Source organism: Chanos chanos, chromosome 1, assembly GCF_902362185.1.
Source record: "Chanos chanos chromosome 1, fChaCha1.1, whole genome shotgun sequence".
Lineage (NCBI taxonomy): Eukaryota > Metazoa > Chordata > Actinopteri > Gonorynchiformes > Chanidae > Chanos > Chanos chanos.
In genome coordinates this window covers 17,429,842-17,449,741 of record NC_044495.1, presented here as the reverse complement: position 1 = coordinate 17,449,741, position 19,900 = coordinate 17,429,842, and the positions used below count along the sequence as shown (strand labels likewise).

The window sequence follows — 19,900 nt, the reverse complement described above, 5'->3', positions numbered from 1 at the left end:
AAAATGGAGGACCGCGGCCCATACAATAAGCAAAAGTGAAATGGTGAGAAAGAGATGGAACAGGAATATTCAGGGTGATTGGGGGGGGGGGGGGGGGCATGCTGAAGAAGATGAGGGACAGACAATAGACAAAAAAATAACTGTTAAAAATGAAATGAAGGAAAGACAGGGAGCTGGAGCTCGAGGAGGAATGAAGGTAAAAGAGATAAACAGGGACAAGAGGGAAATGAAGAAAAATATCCCAGCCTAACAATACAATGGCAGAGCAGGCGGTTTCTACACAGCAAAGTAAGCACACAGCAGGCCTGCGGAGCCTAAGCACAAGTGACAGAGGCTGGCCGCTCCGGCCTGCTGCGCCCCCGCCCTCCAGCCCCGTTTCGACAGCTGCAACCAGGCAATTTACTTCTCTCCAGCACATTTAACAGGAGCTTGACTGCCATTATCCCCAACACACGGCCCCCGCTGGCCTACATACACCAGCCAGAGCAGTCTCTTCCTGGGGAGCCCTGCTACACCACTGCCCTATGGCCAGGGCTCCAGCATGTGATATACAGAACATAATGTTCAACTACGCAAGGTCTGACATTAATATTTTGTTTCATCACATGCCACACTGGGAAAACTGGCAACAGTTTCATCATACCTGCTATACCTTCACTTACAACAAGCTCTGAATGTACAGCTGCAATGAACGCCTCTTAGCAAAAGAAAACAAAACTTTTAAAACTAATCAAAATAAAACATGTTTATAATCAGTCCTGTGGATGTAAAGACTGCCCATTCATCCATCCATCCAGTATTGGGCACATGACTTAGAAACAGTAATCCAGCGTTGACAACAAATTATGTGGCTAAAAATGTAATTAGTAGCTTAACCTGCTGGTTGTTTCTCAGAAGTGTTATCTGATCTTTTGGATTATTTCCAGTTTCAGCGGTAGCATTTATTTCTATAATCAATCATCTGTATACGCAGAACAGGAAGGCACAAGAGATCAGCAGAGTTGAGAGTATGCTTAGTATGTCGTTTTCTTGATTTCCATTGACAGTAGCATCTTTTACGTGGTCTAATTGGCATCCAGACAAATTGTCCACAGTCTCACACATCTTATCAGTACCACTATCTTCTGCATCAGTATCCCAAATCTGATTAGGAGGTGAAATTGTTATGCATGACATGTCATTGTCCTCATCTGGAATTTTTCATCTTCAATTTGAGTTTCTGACAGAAACAGTGCCAACCATTAGAGCATGGCAAGGGACAAACTATGCCACCCATGTGTTGAAACCCAGAGCAACGTCATGTGGCTTAGCTTAAGCTGGCACTTGATGTTAGGGGTCCAGCAGATTTCCACAGCACCACTCAGCTTCTGAGCACTTCACATGGAACACAATCCCTGACTTAGGGGCTGAGGCTGGTGACTTATATGTTAGGCCACTGGGGCTCTTTCTAAAACATTGTTCCCTGAACCTTCTTCCTTCACCAACATGCTGTGTGTGTGTGTGTGTGTGTGTGTGTGTGTGTGTGTGTGTGTGTGTGTGTGTGTGTACAGAGAAAATTAAAAGATGTGCACACACAGTTAAGAGCAGAGTCACTGGAAATTCACCCTAGAAGGAATAATCACTGAAAAAGCGTCCATACTCTGGTCTGTACTCAATATGGCAGTCAACAAACAAACAAAACTCTGCAGATGTAACCTGAAAGGCAGTCTGTAAGTTTCTACTCACTGTCTTTGATAGGTTTGCAGTATTATACCTTTCTCACCCTCATGACCCACACTTCCAGTTGATGCAGAAGTCATTAGCCTAAGGTGATGGTTGTTTATTCTCCTCAAGGAGAAAATGAATAGAGAAGAGAAGGTTCATTGAGAGACCAGCAGTGCTACTGTTCTTCACTGAATATCTGGCCAGTGGACACAGATTGGAATCTAATGTTTAATGAGTCAGACCACAGCTTGTTTTGTAAAACACTGAGTCTTGCCTTGAGCTATTCTGGTACAGTTTAGTTATGTCTGTGATGTAATGATGACCTCATTGTGTCTGTATCTGTGTCCGTAGGATGGTCTCAATGAGGACAAATAGACAACTTGACTAAGGCTTTACAGCCAGGCCAATGGAAAGCCTCACCAGCATGACAGGTTTGAGAGTACATTGCTTTCATTACTATCCATATTTAAAAAGTTCAAAATTGTTCAAAAAAGTTAAAAAATTGTTTTTTAAATGGTCGGATAAAATCCAAATACTCACATGCTCTAATAGGTTACTTTTTTATGTTTTGTTGTTCTCAGATATGAAGTTACACATCTGTATTCCATAAAAAAAATAACAACGACAACAAAAAAAATCTTGGTTTTGCACACAGATTCTAAACTAGTATAGCAATGCATTCAAATTTTGTCAGTAATATGGAAATTGTCAAAATGCTGCATCCAGCTTTTAAAGCAATGATTGTACTGATGCATTCTTTAATCAGATCACGAGTCAACAAGACCAAAGTCCAGCTACCAAATCATAACAGTTTTGTCACAGAGGCAAAGAAAGGCAAAGAAGACATCAGACACCTTGTATGTAAGCACACGCTGATCAAACTACAACCATGAGCATACATGCCTATTCCACATTCCTCAACTCTGGAACTACAGCTTTTTCAGAAAGGGAAGAGAAACACAAACTCAGTCATACACAGTCCTGATATGATTAAGCACAGGCCTGCAAGAATGAGCAAGAAAGAAAGGACCAGTACCACAGAAAATTTGGCATGGTCTGAGAAGGTGACGTCATCTATGTCATGTATTGTAGTGATTAAACCTTTTCAAGAAACATGCATTAGTCCTTGTATATTTTAAAAAATAGCTTAAGATCCGTGAGAGGCAAACTCTATATACATATAGAGTTTAAGACATTTTACATTGAGAAAAAATATGAAGCACTGTAAAGAGCTCTTAGATTGGAAAAAAAAAGCTTTGTCTCACCGCCTAAGATCTGATACTTTCCATATCACAGTAATAGATTAACAAAGATGGTGTCACAGTAACCCTTGCAAAATGTTTTGCAATATTATGATAACTATAGATATTATGCTATTGCATGAAAAATGCAAAGTCAAAAATATGGGTACAACTATAATAATTGCCACTTACATGTAATCTGTAGATGTGTAGACAGTTTATAACAGGCTCTGTGCATATCTTCCTTCAGAAAGACACACTTCAGAAACGCTCATCCTGTTGTTACTCAAAAAAATCTGCAAATCAAAAATGGTACCTTTATGTTGCTAATATATGGCAATATATGGCATATCAGTTGTGGGATGAAAGCAGAAATTAGCATCTTTATTCCTGACAAACCTATAGATTTACATGTATTTTATCATGGATCTAAAAAATTTTCTCTGTAAGCACTACACTAGTTTGACGCCATTTTAGAGTTAGAAACTCCACCAGCTTGCACACGTCACAGGTATGAGGCAGTAATGGAAATGAAGCAAAAGTATATACCACCATATTGACTTATTAATTAACCTACTTGAAGTTCAGGCATGCTTCTGCATTATAAATGTATCTTTTTAGTGCCCCTGTGTTTAAAGGGAATTACATTCAGTGTTAACATGGTCAAACACTAAGGTAAAATGGATGCAAACTATTTGACAGAGTCACAACACTAAAGATGTATGGAGAAATGAAAGAAAGCCCTGAAATGTCTGATGTCGTAACCTTAAAACATTGTGATACGTATCAGGACAAGGAAAAACATTTCACTGAGGATAAATATACCTCCTTTTCCTTTTCCTCTTCCCCTCCCTCCCCTTCCCATCCTTTCCCTTCCCTTCCTTTTCCCTTTAACTCTTTAATATTTGTCCTGTCAGTTCTACATTTTGCTCATTAGGTGGCACTGTTTGAGCTATGAGTTCCACCTGCCAAGTAATTAAGCATTAATACAGCTGTAGGTGTTAGCTCAGTCTAAGTGCTAGTCAGAAAGAAGAGGAACTCTCATTCTCTGTTGTATTTTAAGAGATTTCTTATCTGGATTGAAAATGTTGGAAGAGTTGTTGATAAAACTCAAAGAGCTATAAGTGGCATTTGTCACTATGCATAGCCATGAAGAAGAATGCCCACCATTTTGACCTTGAGTGTTTCTCACATTCCAGCTGCAATTTATAGACTGTATTGTGAACTTTAGTACTTGGGGCAGGTCTGCCTGTGTCTGAGAGGATGAAGAAGTGATACTCTGGTAGAGAACACGATTTTTTATCACTTCCTTTATTTTTAATGTAGAGAGTCTCCACATCAGGAGCTCAACAAAGAGAGACAGTGGGTTCAAGGAGTCATATCACTGTGACTGCAGCACTGAGGCATTTGCTTACCGTATTTTTGCTTATACCGGTTTAGTTTAAAAAAGAAAAACCCTCCAGTGAAATATTCAGAGGCTGATTTTGTTTCTAGGGTGGGTATGAAGAATACTGTGACCTCTTTACAATGATATGTACTCTACTGTGAGCTGAGGTAAGTACTCATCCTGGTTCCTGAGCTATACTTGTACAGGTACATCTTACCTTTTACAGACAGTAGATCCTATGCAGAACATACATTTGGCCAGTCCATGTCTACAGAAATGTATAGGTATAGAAATTTCCCAAGCATAAGGCTATAACACCATCTCTTCTTTCATAATTTGCACTCGCAGCAGCAGCAGTCTCAGCACCTCTTTTCCTTATTCGTACAAAGTTTTTTCCCCCATGTCCATTTCATGTAAATTAAACCCCAACATCTATCACATGGTTTCCTGCCCCTGGCCTTCTGCACTGCATAACCCACTCAGAGCCAAGACTGTTACATATACACTGCCTGGCAAAAAAAAACAAAAAAGCCGTTTGGATCTGGCGTTGCTTCAACTGGTCAGGTCTAGACTCAGCAACGTTATGTGGCAATAAAATGAAGTTAGCTGAGTTCCTGAATGTACTGAGTCAGGGATTTTCTCTTCCCTGATGGAATGGGCATATTCCAGGATGACAATGACAAGATTCAACAGGCTAAATTTGTGAAAGAGTGGTTCAGAGAGCATGAGGAATCATTTTCACACATGAATTGGCCACCACAGAGTCCTGACCTTAACCCCACTGAAGGTCTTTGGGATGTGCTGGAGAAGACTTGGTGGTGGTTCAACTCTCCCGTCCTCAACAGGATCTCGGCCAAAAATGAATGCAACTCTGAACGGAAATAAATGTTGTGACGTTGAATAAAGATGTCGAAACAATGCCACAGCGAATGCACGCTGTAATCAAAGCTAAAGGCTGTCCAACAAAATATTGGAGTGTACAACTTTTTTTTGGCCAGGCAGTGTAGAAGAGTTAGTATATGTACACACGATGCATTTTTACTGAAACATTTTTTAGTGCATCATGTGATGGAAATTCCATCACATGATGCACTAAAAAAAATCTGGTCTATTGCACCATAAATAATGTCAAGATTCCAGCTGCAATTATTCATGCCCTATAATGCAGACAAAAGGATCTTAAGTATGAGCATACATGTGTGTGCGTGTGCGTGTGCGTGTGCGTGTGCATGCATGTGTGCGTGTGTGTACATGTGTGTGTGTGTGTGTGGTGTTTACTGTGTTGTTAAACCAGGGTGACCTCTTTGGCACATGGCACAGTGTAGCATCACACTGCTGACTGTAAGAGCCTGAGGGGCAGAGCCACTGAGCTTCTATTCCCCTGCTGTTCTCTCACACATCCACCGACTCCCAGATTTCTCTGTCCTCTGCCCTGACACTTTCTGCCCAAATGTACTGAGCTATGTGCTATTATCTCAAGGTCCATTCACACCAAGGATGACATTAATAAACATATGTAAAAGTTCAGCATTACAATTCAGCAAATCAAATCAATAAATCAATAATTTCAGACTTTTTAGGTGATTCCCACAATAAAACATAACCAAGCAGAACTGATATAATACAGAAAGTAATTCAGTCTGAACCTTCAATTTGTTAGTTTTTTAAACAATATATTGTCAGCAAACAAGCATCTATGCCCTGTTATTTAACAACAACTGGGACTAGTTAATGGTTTAGAAACAGCTAAAATTAAATTAAGAACACAAGATTTTTAGCATACCAACACACAAAATGGAATTAACAATGAGAGGTTTTGCATAGCAATGACAACCTGTGGCAGTAGACTGCCACATATTAGCAGCGTTTTGGTGGGGAGAATATATCACAAAACTCAAAATAATTGCCTACCAGTTACTTCTGTAAAAGCGATAAGGCACTCGAACATATTGTTCGTATTTTGGGCCTGACTTTTAACAGTGACAGTGTTCAAGATGCAGGCTTAATGCAGCCCCATAACAGAACCTAGATGAGAGAGTTAAACAGTCAAATACTGTCAACAGGTATAGTTGTTTTTTTTTGTCCTTCAAAACTCATAAAATTAGTGTTTCAAAATTCCATGTCATCTTAGAGATGTTTTAAGCATTATTCATTTGAGTCAAGAAGAGTATTGAATAGTTACTGTGATAAAAACATGAGTGAGCTCCTATTTCACATCACTGATCTCATAAGGCTCTGTCCCTAAAAGGCTGCAGCCTGTATTGTGTGTGTGTGTGTGTGTGTGTGTGCGTGTGTGTGTGTGTGTGTGTGTGTGTGTGTATATGTGTTTCAGATCTTGTGGAACTTTTAATCACAGAATGTCACCACAAATAAGTATTAAAATATCATTTTCAAGTATCCTATCTGCATACTTAATCATTTTTGTCTCAACTCAAAAATGCATAAGAACTGTTTGTCTTTGAAAACTACCTTCTGTCCTTTGTGTACAGCAATAAAAAAGCAACAACAGGTAGGAATAACAAATCACCTTTGGGGAAATCCAAGGCAGAAGTCCTCCAGTAACTTGGTAGCAGTGTACAAGAATGTAAAGGCATTTATTTAAATGCACTGCCTGCACAATTTTTAGTCACTTGAAGGAATTTGGAAATACAAATCAGTTTCTTATCCGGTAGCATGTAGTTTGGTGTGTAGATGGTTAGGAAGAATACCAACTTTAAATTTGTTGGTGTACTCTCAGTTTAATGGGAAACAAAGTTTCAACATTGCTGTGACACATTTCTTCTCTCGGCTCACTACAGCAAATTCACCTGAGCACTGTACACTGCCCCCTAGTTGCTGGAGCACTTCCATTGTGGGTGTCAATATACAGCCTGTAAAGTGGGCACAACTGAAATACAACATTTTTTTTAATGCATAAGAAAGCTGCCCACCAACAGAGAAAGACTAACTCTCTAATATGATGAATAATTGCAAAGCAAGAAGTGATGAAAGAAATTAATAATTAAGTCAGTACTGGTATTTATTTCCTACAAATTTTCATTTTTGCACCAGTTCACATCAGTCCATCAATGTTGTGTTACATATACACTAAACTAGACCTTTAGAGGACATCCATTTATACAGCCATTTTCTTTCACGCTTAGCATTGCAATTTCAGTTTATGAATATGTGGCTGTGCATATATAGGAGGACTGTACTAATAAACATGTTGTGAGTCAGTCTGTGTTCCTTAGGATAATGAATGACATGATGGAAGTCTGGCTGGGCTGGGCTAAGGGCATGCAGAGGAATGTGCTGCCTTTGTCAATGTGAGCTGGAGGGGAGGGGGGGTGTGAGCAAAGAGAAAGAATGAGCCCCCAGGAAACTCACTCTCTCTCTCTCTCTCTCTCTCTCTCTCTCCCCCCCCTCTCCCTCTCTCCCTCTCTCTCTCCCTCTCCCTCTCTTTCTCTCTCTCTTTCTCTCTCTCTTTCTCTCTCTTTCTCTTGTGAGAACCTCTTGCAATCAGCAGCATACTGGGGCTCAGTCCCAAGGCACACAACAACAGCTTTGTCTGTGCCGTAAACATACACCCCACAACCACAGCCAGTCACCCTGTGCCTCTGAATGGGGGAAGCCCAAAGCTCTGCATTCTTGCTCTCACCAGCAGAGCTATCATTTGCATCAGACCCTCAACCAAAGCTGGACGAAACACTGGAGTACATGTAATTATTACAAATTACAAAATGTCACCTAATGAAATTTTATAAAGAAAAACAAAAAATGTTCATACCAAGGTAAAAATCTACTGGAGCATTCTGAACGAAAAAAAAAAAAGATAACCTACCTTAACCTTTACATGATGGCTAAAACTGGCCAGATGAGTTCATTGCAAATAATCAGTCTATCAATTCTGATTATTTATTCAACAGTATATATGTGTATGTGTGTGTGTGTGTGTGTGTGTGTGTGTATTTATAGACATTTTAGTTGACTGCGGTCTACATAAGGACAGGGCTCTTCATAAATAGTAAGAATTTTGAGCATTTATTCAACTGTCAGTTAATCCATTTAATATAGCATATGTAGGCTACAGTGCACATACAGAATAAACTATAAACTCATAATAGCAAATATGAGGAAATGGAAATTAGGATGCAATGTTTACAAGAAGTTAAAAATGGAAAGGAGAGTCACAATGGATAAATGTCAGTACTACCCACCTTCTATTAAGCTGTTGAGCCTACTCTGTCTCTCCAGGTGCAAACAGTAGCTGCAAATGGCCCTTTCAAAGCCTGTGACAGCTGGAGTGCAGGACAAAGGTGACCCAAGCAGTTGTAGAGGGCTCAGACACAGCAGCTGCAGCTCGCAACTCCTGTCTAAACTATGCTTTAATGACTGATACAGTTTTAGCCCTCCAAACAAGAAACAACCTCTACTCCCTAAAAGAGCTTTGATATTTTAATATTTGTAGTCACCTGATGTGTATGATCCAACATTTTTTATTACCTAAAGATAACATTCATTATCCATTTCTTTCAATAATTATCTTAAATCAGTACGAATAGTAAACTCTGTATCATTGAAAATTAATCTTCAAATGACACTGGAAAAAATTTAAACATGAATGAGGTGGTAAATACTAATAAGAATATTCTTTCTCTTTTTAAAATAGACTGCTATGTGTATATGTATAACCAGGAGGCAGTTTTATGAAAATTTTACAGTATTGCAAGCTTAGACTACTGGACTCCCATGGTATTCCCAGTACTAAACATAAAAAATATAGAAAGTGCATAGCCCACGTCATCAGAAAATCTGCATCTTTGGAACAAACAGGAAAACCTGGGGCACGTGCGTTCATGGACTAACGTAAAACAATTTTGTTCTTCTTCTTCGTTTTTTAAAACATCACTAACCTCTGCCTTGTTGCCCGGAGGCCAAGTGAAGTCTTATTAAAAAAGCGGTTATGATCCAGATTCTGTTCTTTGTCAATTTCAGAAACTTCAGCAGTAACTCGGAAGTGTAGTCTTAGCTTTCTTTAATTGCGATATCTCTATTTATTGTTTGACCTTGGTGGATTTACATCACTCAGCAAGTGTGTTACAAAAGATACGCTTAGTTTTAGCGGATTTTCTGCCGAGTTTCAAAAGAATGCCTAGAGAGGTTATGTGTATGTTCTTTTATGGGGTGCAGGTGAGTGAATCACCTGAGATGACATTGTGAAACTATATTTTCTGCCAACATCATCTTTCACGGACATATAGTACCCTACATAGATAGTCATAGTACGTGGATATAGTTAAAATGAGGTATGTGCTGTTAGCCTACAGAGAATTGTAGAGCAAAATACAGGTAATTAGATTATTGGTTGAATTTGGTTTTTAGGACCAACTGTTTAGCCTGTTCTTTTGTTAAATGTCCATTGCCTGTGGCAAGGATAGTTATATGTGTATTATGTGAAATCAGATTATTGTAATGTTAAAACTCCCTTACGAGTTAGCAAACAGGGGCTGTATAGAAAGTCGCATTCATTAACTGAACTTGGCACAACTGAAGACTGCTAGTTGCTGCCACGGTGTGAGTTTATGTGGTAGTACAATACAAAGGCGCTAAGCGTTATCGCGAGACCGGATTATAACAACCTGCTGGACTCACAGCACAGAGCTCGTCCACCGGGGTCGAACTGAGCTTAAGAAACGAAAGAAGACGTAAACATCTGGGAATACATCATGAGAGGAAACTACAATACATAGGGAGATACGCAGACACGGCATACGTGTGAGTATGGACACAGAAGCATCAGAATGTAAAGATTTTAAGTTGGGATAGCCTACGTTATCCAGCTCAGCGCAGTTGTCGAGTTCCTTTACTGTATGACGGCTCTCCCAGTAAACTGCTGTTCAGAGTTGTTATGCAGCGCTGTTTTGTTTAGTTCGCTTTGAACATTTGAACAGTTTTTCCTCTGTGTTGCTGTTAATTACTGAGTTATTTTGTAAACTCTTACGTGAAAAAGAAAAGTTTTAGAGGAACCCAGCTGCTTTCACCTACAGAGTTCATAGTTTCTCTTTCTTCTTGTAGATCAATGGTAGCACGGCACAATTAGACGAGTGTCTCAAGAGATTTCCACATAGTTACTTCTTTCGGTCTTTGAAATAATCCATGTGGATTTAGTTTAGTTTTATGTTTGTAAAACTTTGTTGACATGTCACATTACACGACACATTTGAACAGTTCTTCTTACGCCCCGTCGATAAAACTCCGAAAGAAGTTCTGACTTTTCTAGTCACCAGATTTGGAGTAACATATGGCATTAAGGGGTGCACAGCTGGAGGTAGCGTTTCCACTGCGATGATGTCAGAGCAGCTGACTCCACAGCTTGCAGTGTAATTAGCAAACAGGACACCAGTTTACTCACTTACTGGCTTTTTTCCCTGAACCCTGCTCAATGGACGTTAACAGTGAATCGAATTTATATTGTATTATGAATAAGTATGCGCATGCTTTAGTACTGAGAGGTATCCCGTGAGTGTCTGACAACCACGGAGAACTCTTCATCAGTGAGGTATCGTACGCATGACTGGTTGCACTCGGATCGTAGACTCATCTGCTCTTCAATGCGCTCTAAAAAGTGCTAGTGAACTAATCTGCCTAGAGGAAGGTATGTTGAGATGACAGTATTTACTTATTTACAGTTAAGTGTAGTTTATCTGACGTTTATGTGTATTTCACAGTGTATTTTAGAGACATTTTTTGTTTTTTGTTTAATTTTTGTTGTTGTTGTTGTTTTTAAATCTTGTTTCAATTTGCTTTCATTGGCTTTGTGGAAATTAAATATAATTCTCCAATTTACACTAGAAAAAAGTGTGAAAGTCTTATTAGATTTCAGTTTTGCATCCTTTTTTATTATCTATCTTGTGCTTTGCAGTGATACAGTTAGTTGGTGTAGAAAGCTGTTGCACTTCACTGGGTTGTTCTTTGCTGCTTTTTAACTGAAATATGATTAATAGATTTTCACTGTTGTGTAGCCTATGGGTTTTATTTTACTTTTGTTTATCTTTAGTAGCCTTCAACAACATGTTCATTGCTCATGTCTGCTGGCCACACTCGGAGTGCCATGCCTGTGTTTATTTAATAACTAGTTTTTCCTGTTTTTCCGCCAGGTTATGAAGGAAGAATGGAATTCCCAGACCATAGCCGCCAGTTGCTGCAGTGTCTGAGTCAGCAGCGTCATCAAGGTTTCCTCTGTGACTGCACTGTTCTTGTTGGAGAGGCACGATTCAAAGCTCACAGAGCTGTGCTGGCCTCCTGCAGCATGTATTTCCATCTCTTCTACAGGGACCAGCTAGACAAAAGGGACATTGTGCATCTGAACAGTGACATTGTGACGGCCCCAGCTTTCAGCCTGCTTCTTGAATTTATGTATGAAGGGAAACTGGAATTTAGTTCCCTGCCTGTGGAAGATGTACTGGCCGCTGCCAGCTATCTTCACATGTACGATATAGTGAAAGTATGCAAAGGCAAACTTAAAGACAAGGAGCTGAGCACCCTGGATGACAGGATTGGTGATGGGATGGCACTGAGCTGTCTGGACAGAGAGAATTCCTCTGATGGCGAGTCACAGTACAGCAAACAGCTAGTCCGACAGCAGCCACCCCCGAGGGCCCCCCTGGCAGATGACTGTGACACGGACAACGGTGAATCTGGGCCGGCTGTCACAGATTGTGAAAAGTCTTCAGTGAGCAGGCAGAAGGTGAACGGTCACCCTGGCAGGTCTCCGGACCTTGTAGGTGTCAATTATGTGTCAGCAGAGGCCGAGGCCTGTGTCCAAACAGCTGGAAAAACAAAAGCTGATGTCAGTAGTTCGGTGGTCGCGCTGTCCCAGAGGGGCCGAGCTTTGGATGACATGGACTGCGCACTGGATTTGTCTTTCAAGCCTCTCTTGAGCAGAGATGCCTTACACCCTTCTTATGTCTCCGGACAGCTGGCCCTCGACAGCCAGCAGCAGGGCACTGAGCCACTTGTTAAAGATGAACACAACTTGCTGTCAGAGAGGGAGCAGAGCGAGCCGACAAGCCCGGAGAGCCAGCGCTTTGGGAATAGCGCCAGGAGCTCAGTGGTGACAGGGTTCGCTGCCCTCTTCCCAGGCAACAACGGCTCTGTAGCCACCTTGCTCTCCCAGCAGGAAGAAATGATGGAAGAGGGAGAGGAGGAGGGGGAGGACAGGGAGAGCCAAAGTGGGGGAGGAGCAGGGCTCCACAGCCGACCCAGAGGGGAGAGACGAGGCCGGCTTCCGCCGGACAGCGAGGAAGAAGAGGAGGATGACCTGGTGTCCTCTGACATCTCGACATCCAGTGGGGTGCTTCTGCCTGCAGGACAGCAGGTTTGCGTGTGCCCACTGTGCAGTAAAGTGTTCCCAAGCCCTCATGTACTGCAGCTACACCTTAGCTCCCACTTCAGGGAGAGGGATGGCGTTCGTTCCAAATTGTCCCCGGATGGCTCCGTACCCACCTGCTTGCAGTGTGGGAAGACGTTCTCTTGCATGTACACACTGAAGCGCCATGAGCGCACACATTCAGGTGAGAAACCCTACACCTGTGGCCAGTGTGGCAAGAGTTTCCAGTACTCACACAACTTGAGTCGTCACGCTGTTGTACACACGCGGGAGAAACCACACGCCTGTAAATGGTGTGAACGACGCTTCACCCAATCAGGAGACCTCTACCGTCACATACGCAAGTTCCACTGTGGCCTTGTTAAGACCCTTGCTATTGGATAAAATTAGCATCTTACCAGTGCCATTGCATAAAATGTAGTTTTTCTTTTTTTAGAAAATTCCTGGACATTGCTGTATTAAGATTTCCCAGTTCTGCACATAATTTTAAGGTATGCTGACGGGCATCCTTTTGAATGTGTAAAGTTAAAATGTACAAAACTGAACATGTTATTAATTATTAAATCCCACTTTTCTCTGTATTGAAGACATTTATCATTAAGTTTAATATGAGTAAGTGGCACACAAGAATCATGAGAATGGTGCTCCTCCACCCAAGGTATATGGTAGTGGAAGTGGAAGCCTTTTGTTGCACTTGTTTAGTCTTTTTTTTTGTTGTTGTTGTTGGGAATCTACTGAGTTTGATCAGAAATATTGGTTGATGAGAAAATTATTCTCGTTATACAGATGAACATGAGAACAAATGCTCTATGATACATATAATCTTACAAGCACAAAATTATCACATTCAGAAATCACTTTGAGGCAAATTGGATTGAAAATGTAACATCCAGGAGATGCTCTAAGTGCATCAGACAATAAAACGCAGCTTAGGTGTGAACAATTATAGGAACATTTGGTGTCACAAATTTTGCAGTATCTGCTTAACTGTGGCATTCTTGCACAGGATCTCTGTACAGGAGGTGAAAATGTTATTTATGGGCTTGTCATTTTTTCCACGGTCATTGGTTTGAGGTTTTTTTGTTTGTTTGTTTGTTTTTGTAAGATCTACTGTTTGTAAATTCTTGAAGGGCTTCATAAACTGGAAAAAAAAAAAATTCTGTAGTTGAAGGAAAAAAAATTAAACTGTGGATGTGGGCCTGCACAGGCATATAGCTGTTCTCCGATAAGCATATAGACCTGTTATCTGTGCTCCTATGAACATGTGGCCACTATATGAATGATACCTACAGTCTGTGTTGTCTTGAGAATACGGTAAGGAAACTTTTCTGACAGACTTGTGGGGCAGAGTGGATTATGGTAGTCAAGGAATTTGCTTTGTGTTCCTTGACGAACTGGAAAGCTGTGTCTAAGATATTTCGGGCTCATTACCTTAATCCTACTAAGGGTCCCAAGTTTTTGCGTATATTTATTTGTTTTATGGTGGAGGTGTTTGGTATAGTTTTCTGTTTGTTGATTAGTTACAAGTATCACAGATGGATGGGAATGTCTTTTTGAAGGTTTTGAAGGTCTTTCATTTCTTTCTTTGTTTTAGAGAATGTTGTTCATTGTTTGACAGTATATATGGATACTGAGTTATATTGACAAGTAGCACTAAAAAAGTTATCTGTCCTGAGAAAACTTGATTAGAGTTATTTATTAGTTTTATCTGGTGAAGGGTTTACTGAAATGCCTGATCTCTGAACTTTAGGGAATTTCTTTGAATTTGAGAGTGCTGATAGCTTGTTATGCTGTTACTCTTTCACTTCTTCTGAAATGATTGATTTCATAATCAAATACTACTTGGTATTGTTTGATCGTTTAGTGCAGTGTTGCCTAATCTCAGATCTGGGGATCCTGTTGACAGCACATTTCTGTTCTAACCCATCAATAACATACCTGATTCAAATTGTTACTAATCATGTCCTTGATTACCTCACTCTGGCATGTTAGTGTAGAACTAGAGCAAAAATATACTGTCCAGCGGTCCTCAGAACTGAAATTAAGAAACATTATTTTATTGACTCTAATGTAGATGAGACATCTCATTAAGTTTTCAAATTTAGTCTCCCAAAATGGAGATAAGCACTTGTTTTGAGCATACATATCTTGTAGATACAACACTGGTATTGTGTAGGCTGCTATTTCTAACTATTTGTATATTAATGTAAATATAAATTTTATTTATCAGTCCTTTTGGTCTCTTTGCATCAGAACAGAAACACAAGCTGTAATGCTCACTGTTTCTGACACGAGCTGTAATGCACCCTGTTGGCAGAAGCATCTATGTCTTCCCCCTGTGGTTTGAGATCTGTATCACTTTCAAGCTCACACAGGTAATTCCTCGCTACAGACCATTACAGGGAATACTGTGAAGCTGTATGTCTCTACGTGAAGGAAATTGAGTTTAAAAAGCACAAATACACTGGCGGGGTGTAACGTACCTATAGAAGCTCTACAGTACAGACACTGTTACCCTTTTCTTAGGGGATATCTCTAGGCATGGCTGTGCACTGTTTTCTTGTCAGACTTCTGAGGGGCATAATTTTTGTGCATTTACTGTTGTGCATTTACTATTGGAATGTAAGAAGTATATTTAGCACCTGGACAATGGAAAGACTGTAAAACTGGTACATTGTTTTGTGTGCATCCATGCATGCACTTAATAAGTGCTTTTGTTGTGTTGCTTTTTATGATGAGAAGACTGCACTCTATGAACCATTTCATTTTGTTGCACATCTATCACAAGGATCACATTTGATCACATTTTAATCAAATTTTTTGACAATATATTCAAGTTCTATACATGTAAAAATACGCTGTTCTTTGTAACACTGGTGATTGTAGGTGTGCTGGAGACAAGTTATTGGTTCATGTAAATTAGAGTTCCATCTAACCCTAATGAATGAAACAGTGAAACACCGAAGGTGAATGACATGTGTGTACATCAGATCTCGGAAGCATATTTTGCCATTGCTGTAGTCAAATAAGCTCCCGTTTGTTGCAGCTATTTCAAAGATTGTGATTTCAAATGTGGTTTGCAACTGATGCATTTAGCTGTTCAAAGGTAGCTCTAACGAAAGACGTATTTGTCACTGAAGTCAGGTTTTATTTATATGTATGAGATCATTCTATACTGTATGTGCCTTGTTGACATATGTTGCTCTTTGAGATGTTCTGTCTTAACGTGTTCAGTTGTTGTGTTTGTTTTAACTGCAGTAATGTTCACTCTAACCATGCCAGCTAACAGACATAATCAGTTTCTGATGACCTCAGTGGTAAGAGTTACAAGTTGACACTAAATAAGTGAGAAATATGATGTGTTTGTAAATCCATACTGCAATCGAGGAAAAAATACACAAATATGAATCATTTATCTTTCACTCAGCAAAACATCTTCGTCAAATTATGGAAGCTGTTTTTGAGCAACAAACTAATGATTCTTGGATATGACAGGTTGAATATGATCTATCTACAAAAATGCTGGCTTTTGATCGCTGGGATGTATCTCCTCATTTCACACTATAGGAGGTCAAATGGCTATGTACATGGCTATGGAAATACTTTCTTCCACAGGTTCAGACTTTGAAACTGTGTAACTATAAGAAATATTTATTGATTTTGTGTGCAAAATGTCACTGTATCTCACAATTTTGACTTGTATAATGAAAGACACCACTAAATAGAGGACTTTTTAATAGACCTTGTAGAAGTGCCATTAGATTTAATATAATTTTTTGATAAGTGCATATTTTTTAGAAATTAAATGCTTCAGTATTAGTGTTTATAGAAACTAGAGGACAATCTGTTTGATTTACAATTACACTGGTGGGATTTTTGGATGATTCTTCTGTTTATGTGGATTGTGTGCTTTTATGTACATCCTTTGTTGCTTTGATGTGTGTGCTACAAAAATGTGACAATCTTGATTTGGGTCCTTAATTAGATGATTCTTAGATTAAAAAAAAAAGAAACATCTTTGTGACTGCGTGAGTGTCTTGAATATGTGCCGATGTGACAACACTTCATCTTAAATGTGGATTCATGACTTTGAAATGTTTAGACCATTGCAAGTAAAGACACTGAATTTGTGAGTTGCCACAAAAAGTGGGTTTTAATAACATTTTCACGCAATTTCCATATTTAGAGTAGACTCAAATCTTAAAATACATTTAAAAGAGTTAAGGTCCTGCATGTTTTTCTTTTCTTTTATTGGGTTTCACTGTAGTGCTTTCAGAGAGTGTTCATCTGTTATCTGTGCACAAATAGTATTCATACAGTCTGAGGGTAGAGTGAGGAATGTATGCAGATAACAGTGCTTTTTCTACCATTAAATAAGTCATTTCTGTTCCTGAACTGAGGGTCTCCTGTCAGGGTTACACATCTGGGTCCAGTATTTGCACCAGTGCACATCCTGAATCATCCAATTTTATATGGTTAGAGGTAACACCTCCTTTAAACACAAATAAAACATCTTACAGGTTTAAGAACCCATCAAGTTCAACCTTCACTATTAATAGTGCATAAGGTGGTTCAATAAAATAAATAAATAAATAATCATTTGAATCTATTCATCTAGTCATTTTTGTATTGGTGGAAACTCATATAAGTGCCATGTGAGTCATTTGCATTCTAAGAAGATTAACAAACCAACAATTGAGATGAATAAGAAAATGTACATCTAATTTGGAATCTCAACAGTGGTCATTTTCTTGGAGGCCGCATTCTAATTATCCTCCTGCTGCACTGCTGAAGAAATCCAGCTGCTTTGAGATGCAATTCCCAGGGCCCTCCCCACACCAGAACTACACGTTTCAAGAGGCCCCCTCCCCCAGAACACAGCCCAGACTGAGCCTCGTCCCACTGATTCCTTTGTCTGGGAGTACTAGTTCAGTCTCACTATTGTCCTCTCAGACTTCTGGGCACTCATTATGAGCACATACTCAGACAACACTCACACACAGTTATCACAATACGCAAACAGTAAATAAGGGACGCGAGACATGCTTGAGCGAGCTGTGAGCACATCTAGAAATGAAGATAATCCCGTGTGTGTGAAAGGATGAAAGCAGGATTTTTTTTTTTTTATTATTCTTGTCATTCCACCTTGGTATCGTCTTTACAGTGCGATCACCCACACACTAAAAATCAGACAGCCAATTTGCATGTATTCCCTTGGCAGTAATAAGACTTTGGAGGGGAAGTGAAGTAGAAAGTTGACTGTGTCCACCACACAAGGCCAGCAGTGGGAGCCCTTGACCTCTGAAAGGGCTGCCAGGGACATCTGGTGTTCAGCCATGTTTATTTATTCATTTACTAAACAACAAAAGACAGGTGGTCACACTTTAAAAGGAAAGATGTTCACAAGCCACACACACACAAACACACACACACACAACTATACTGACAGGAGAATGTGAAAGCATCCTTACACACACGCACACAGGCTCACATACACATGAGTGCACATGCAGAAAGGTGCACAAGGTGCCAAAAAATATCTACTGCCACAGAGACAAGGCCACATAGCCAACGAGAATAGGAATTTACAGACAATGAATTAATCCCCCCCCCTTATTGTTTTTTGCTATTTGCTTGTCTGGCATCTGATGTGTTGTAGACATTTGCATATTTGTTAGGACATTAGACAAAATCTTCATAGGATCTGTGCAGTTAGGTGGGTTTACAGTTTTTTCTACATTGATGGCTTCCTCCAAACTTTGCACAAAATCTTTTCTGAAATTGTGCAATAAGGTAATTTATCATAGATAGATAGATAGATAGACAGATCCATTCAGGGCCCGTTTTTGTTTTATGCTGATTTTCTCAAAGCCTTTCACATTCTTTTCATGTCTTTCCCCTCGTTTTCCCAGTCTTGCTGCCTTTTGGTCTCTCTATATTTGAGATCTGTTCCAGCTCCCATGTATCCAGCCACTGTCTCTCAGGAACTCCTGGACCTCAGAAAAATGGGTGTCAACCAATCACATACTGTACTGCTTGTCTTAATTCCATTCTGCAGCACATGCATCACGTTTGCAATCTGCTGGCATGTGCCAAACCAGAAAGATCTGGCTAGGATGTCTGAGTGTGACTTATTTCAGTGAAACAACAGATTTGTGCCACTGACCAAATATACTACTACTACTACTACGAGGAAGAAGAAGAAGAAGAAGAAGAAAAGAACAATAATAACCATAATAATGGATGTTCAATATGAATGTATATTACTTACATTATTTACTTATAACTGTATTACTTTCGTGACATCACGTCTCCTGTTTCTGAATATCAGTACTGCCTGCAACTTCACATGACCTTCCCTTTTAATAGTGTCCAAATCACGGTGCTAGCGCCATTTCGTGGTGAACTTAACTGTTCACCTTCTTTGCACTTTAAGCGTCCTTTGCACTTTAAGCGTTGTTGCAAAGCACACATTCAACATCATGCTGCATGTCATGAAAGTGCAGGTAAATGCAATACACTAAGATCACACATTATAATACTGACAGAGAGCACGGATTTTGTTTTTGTTTTTTTCTTCCTCTTCCGTAATGAGAGTGGCACCTGCAACAAGAGTGCCGTTTTTAAAAGAAAGCTGACGCAGTGGTACGAGTCCATACCACTATCCAGAGTGTTTTTGGTGTAGCACCTCTCTTGTTCACACAGCAATCCATCACAATAAATTTTCTCTACTCCTTCAATCACAGTGTGTAGCCCACCATTTGTTCAGCTATCGCAGCTGCTTGCTCTTCGTGGTGCATGTAAAACTGCTTAGTCTACTAAATCGGTTCGGAAATCAGTTATCCGTGTGTTGCTCTGCTAACATGAACACAGCGATGCACTGAAAATCTGTGTTATCTATGTACTTTTCGTACCAGACGGACAAGGTGGGTACAGGTGTGTTTTGGCATGTAAATAAAGCATAATTTTTATACAATTAAAATGTCTACAATTAAATAGAAAGAAAGAAAGAAAGAAAGAAAGAAAGAAAGAAAGAAAGAAAGAAAGAAAACGTTTTAGGGCGAGAACAGTCTTCTGAAGTTTCAAGTCTCTGCAGCTCACCGGGCTATTTCATCGAATAAGTTGCAACGAGCAAATAAGCTGTTTTAAAATCTAGATGCGTTGAAGAGTTGAGAGGCAGAGGATCCTATATAATGT

At 39.8% G+C, this 19,900-nt stretch overlaps 1 protein-coding gene across 1 annotated transcript; it reads left to right on the top strand.

The window, feature by feature from the left end:
• The first annotated feature begins 11,464 nt into the window (after positions 1-11,464).
• zbtb42 (zinc finger and BTB domain containing 42) lies at positions 11,465-13,087 on the top strand. Its single transcript, XM_030788116.1, has one exon. The coding sequence runs from the start codon at positions 11,486-11,488 to the stop codon at positions 13,085-13,087; it is 1,602 nt and encodes a 533-aa protein (XP_030643976.1). The 5' UTR covers positions 11,465-11,485.
• The last annotated feature ends 6,813 nt before the right edge of the window (positions 13,088-19,900 follow it).

Excerpts from the sequence above, each read along its gene's own strand:
- zbtb42 (XM_030788116.1), top strand. The coding sequence starts at position 11,486 with ATGGAATTCCCAGACCATAGCCGCCAGTTGCTGCAGTGTCTGAGTCAG.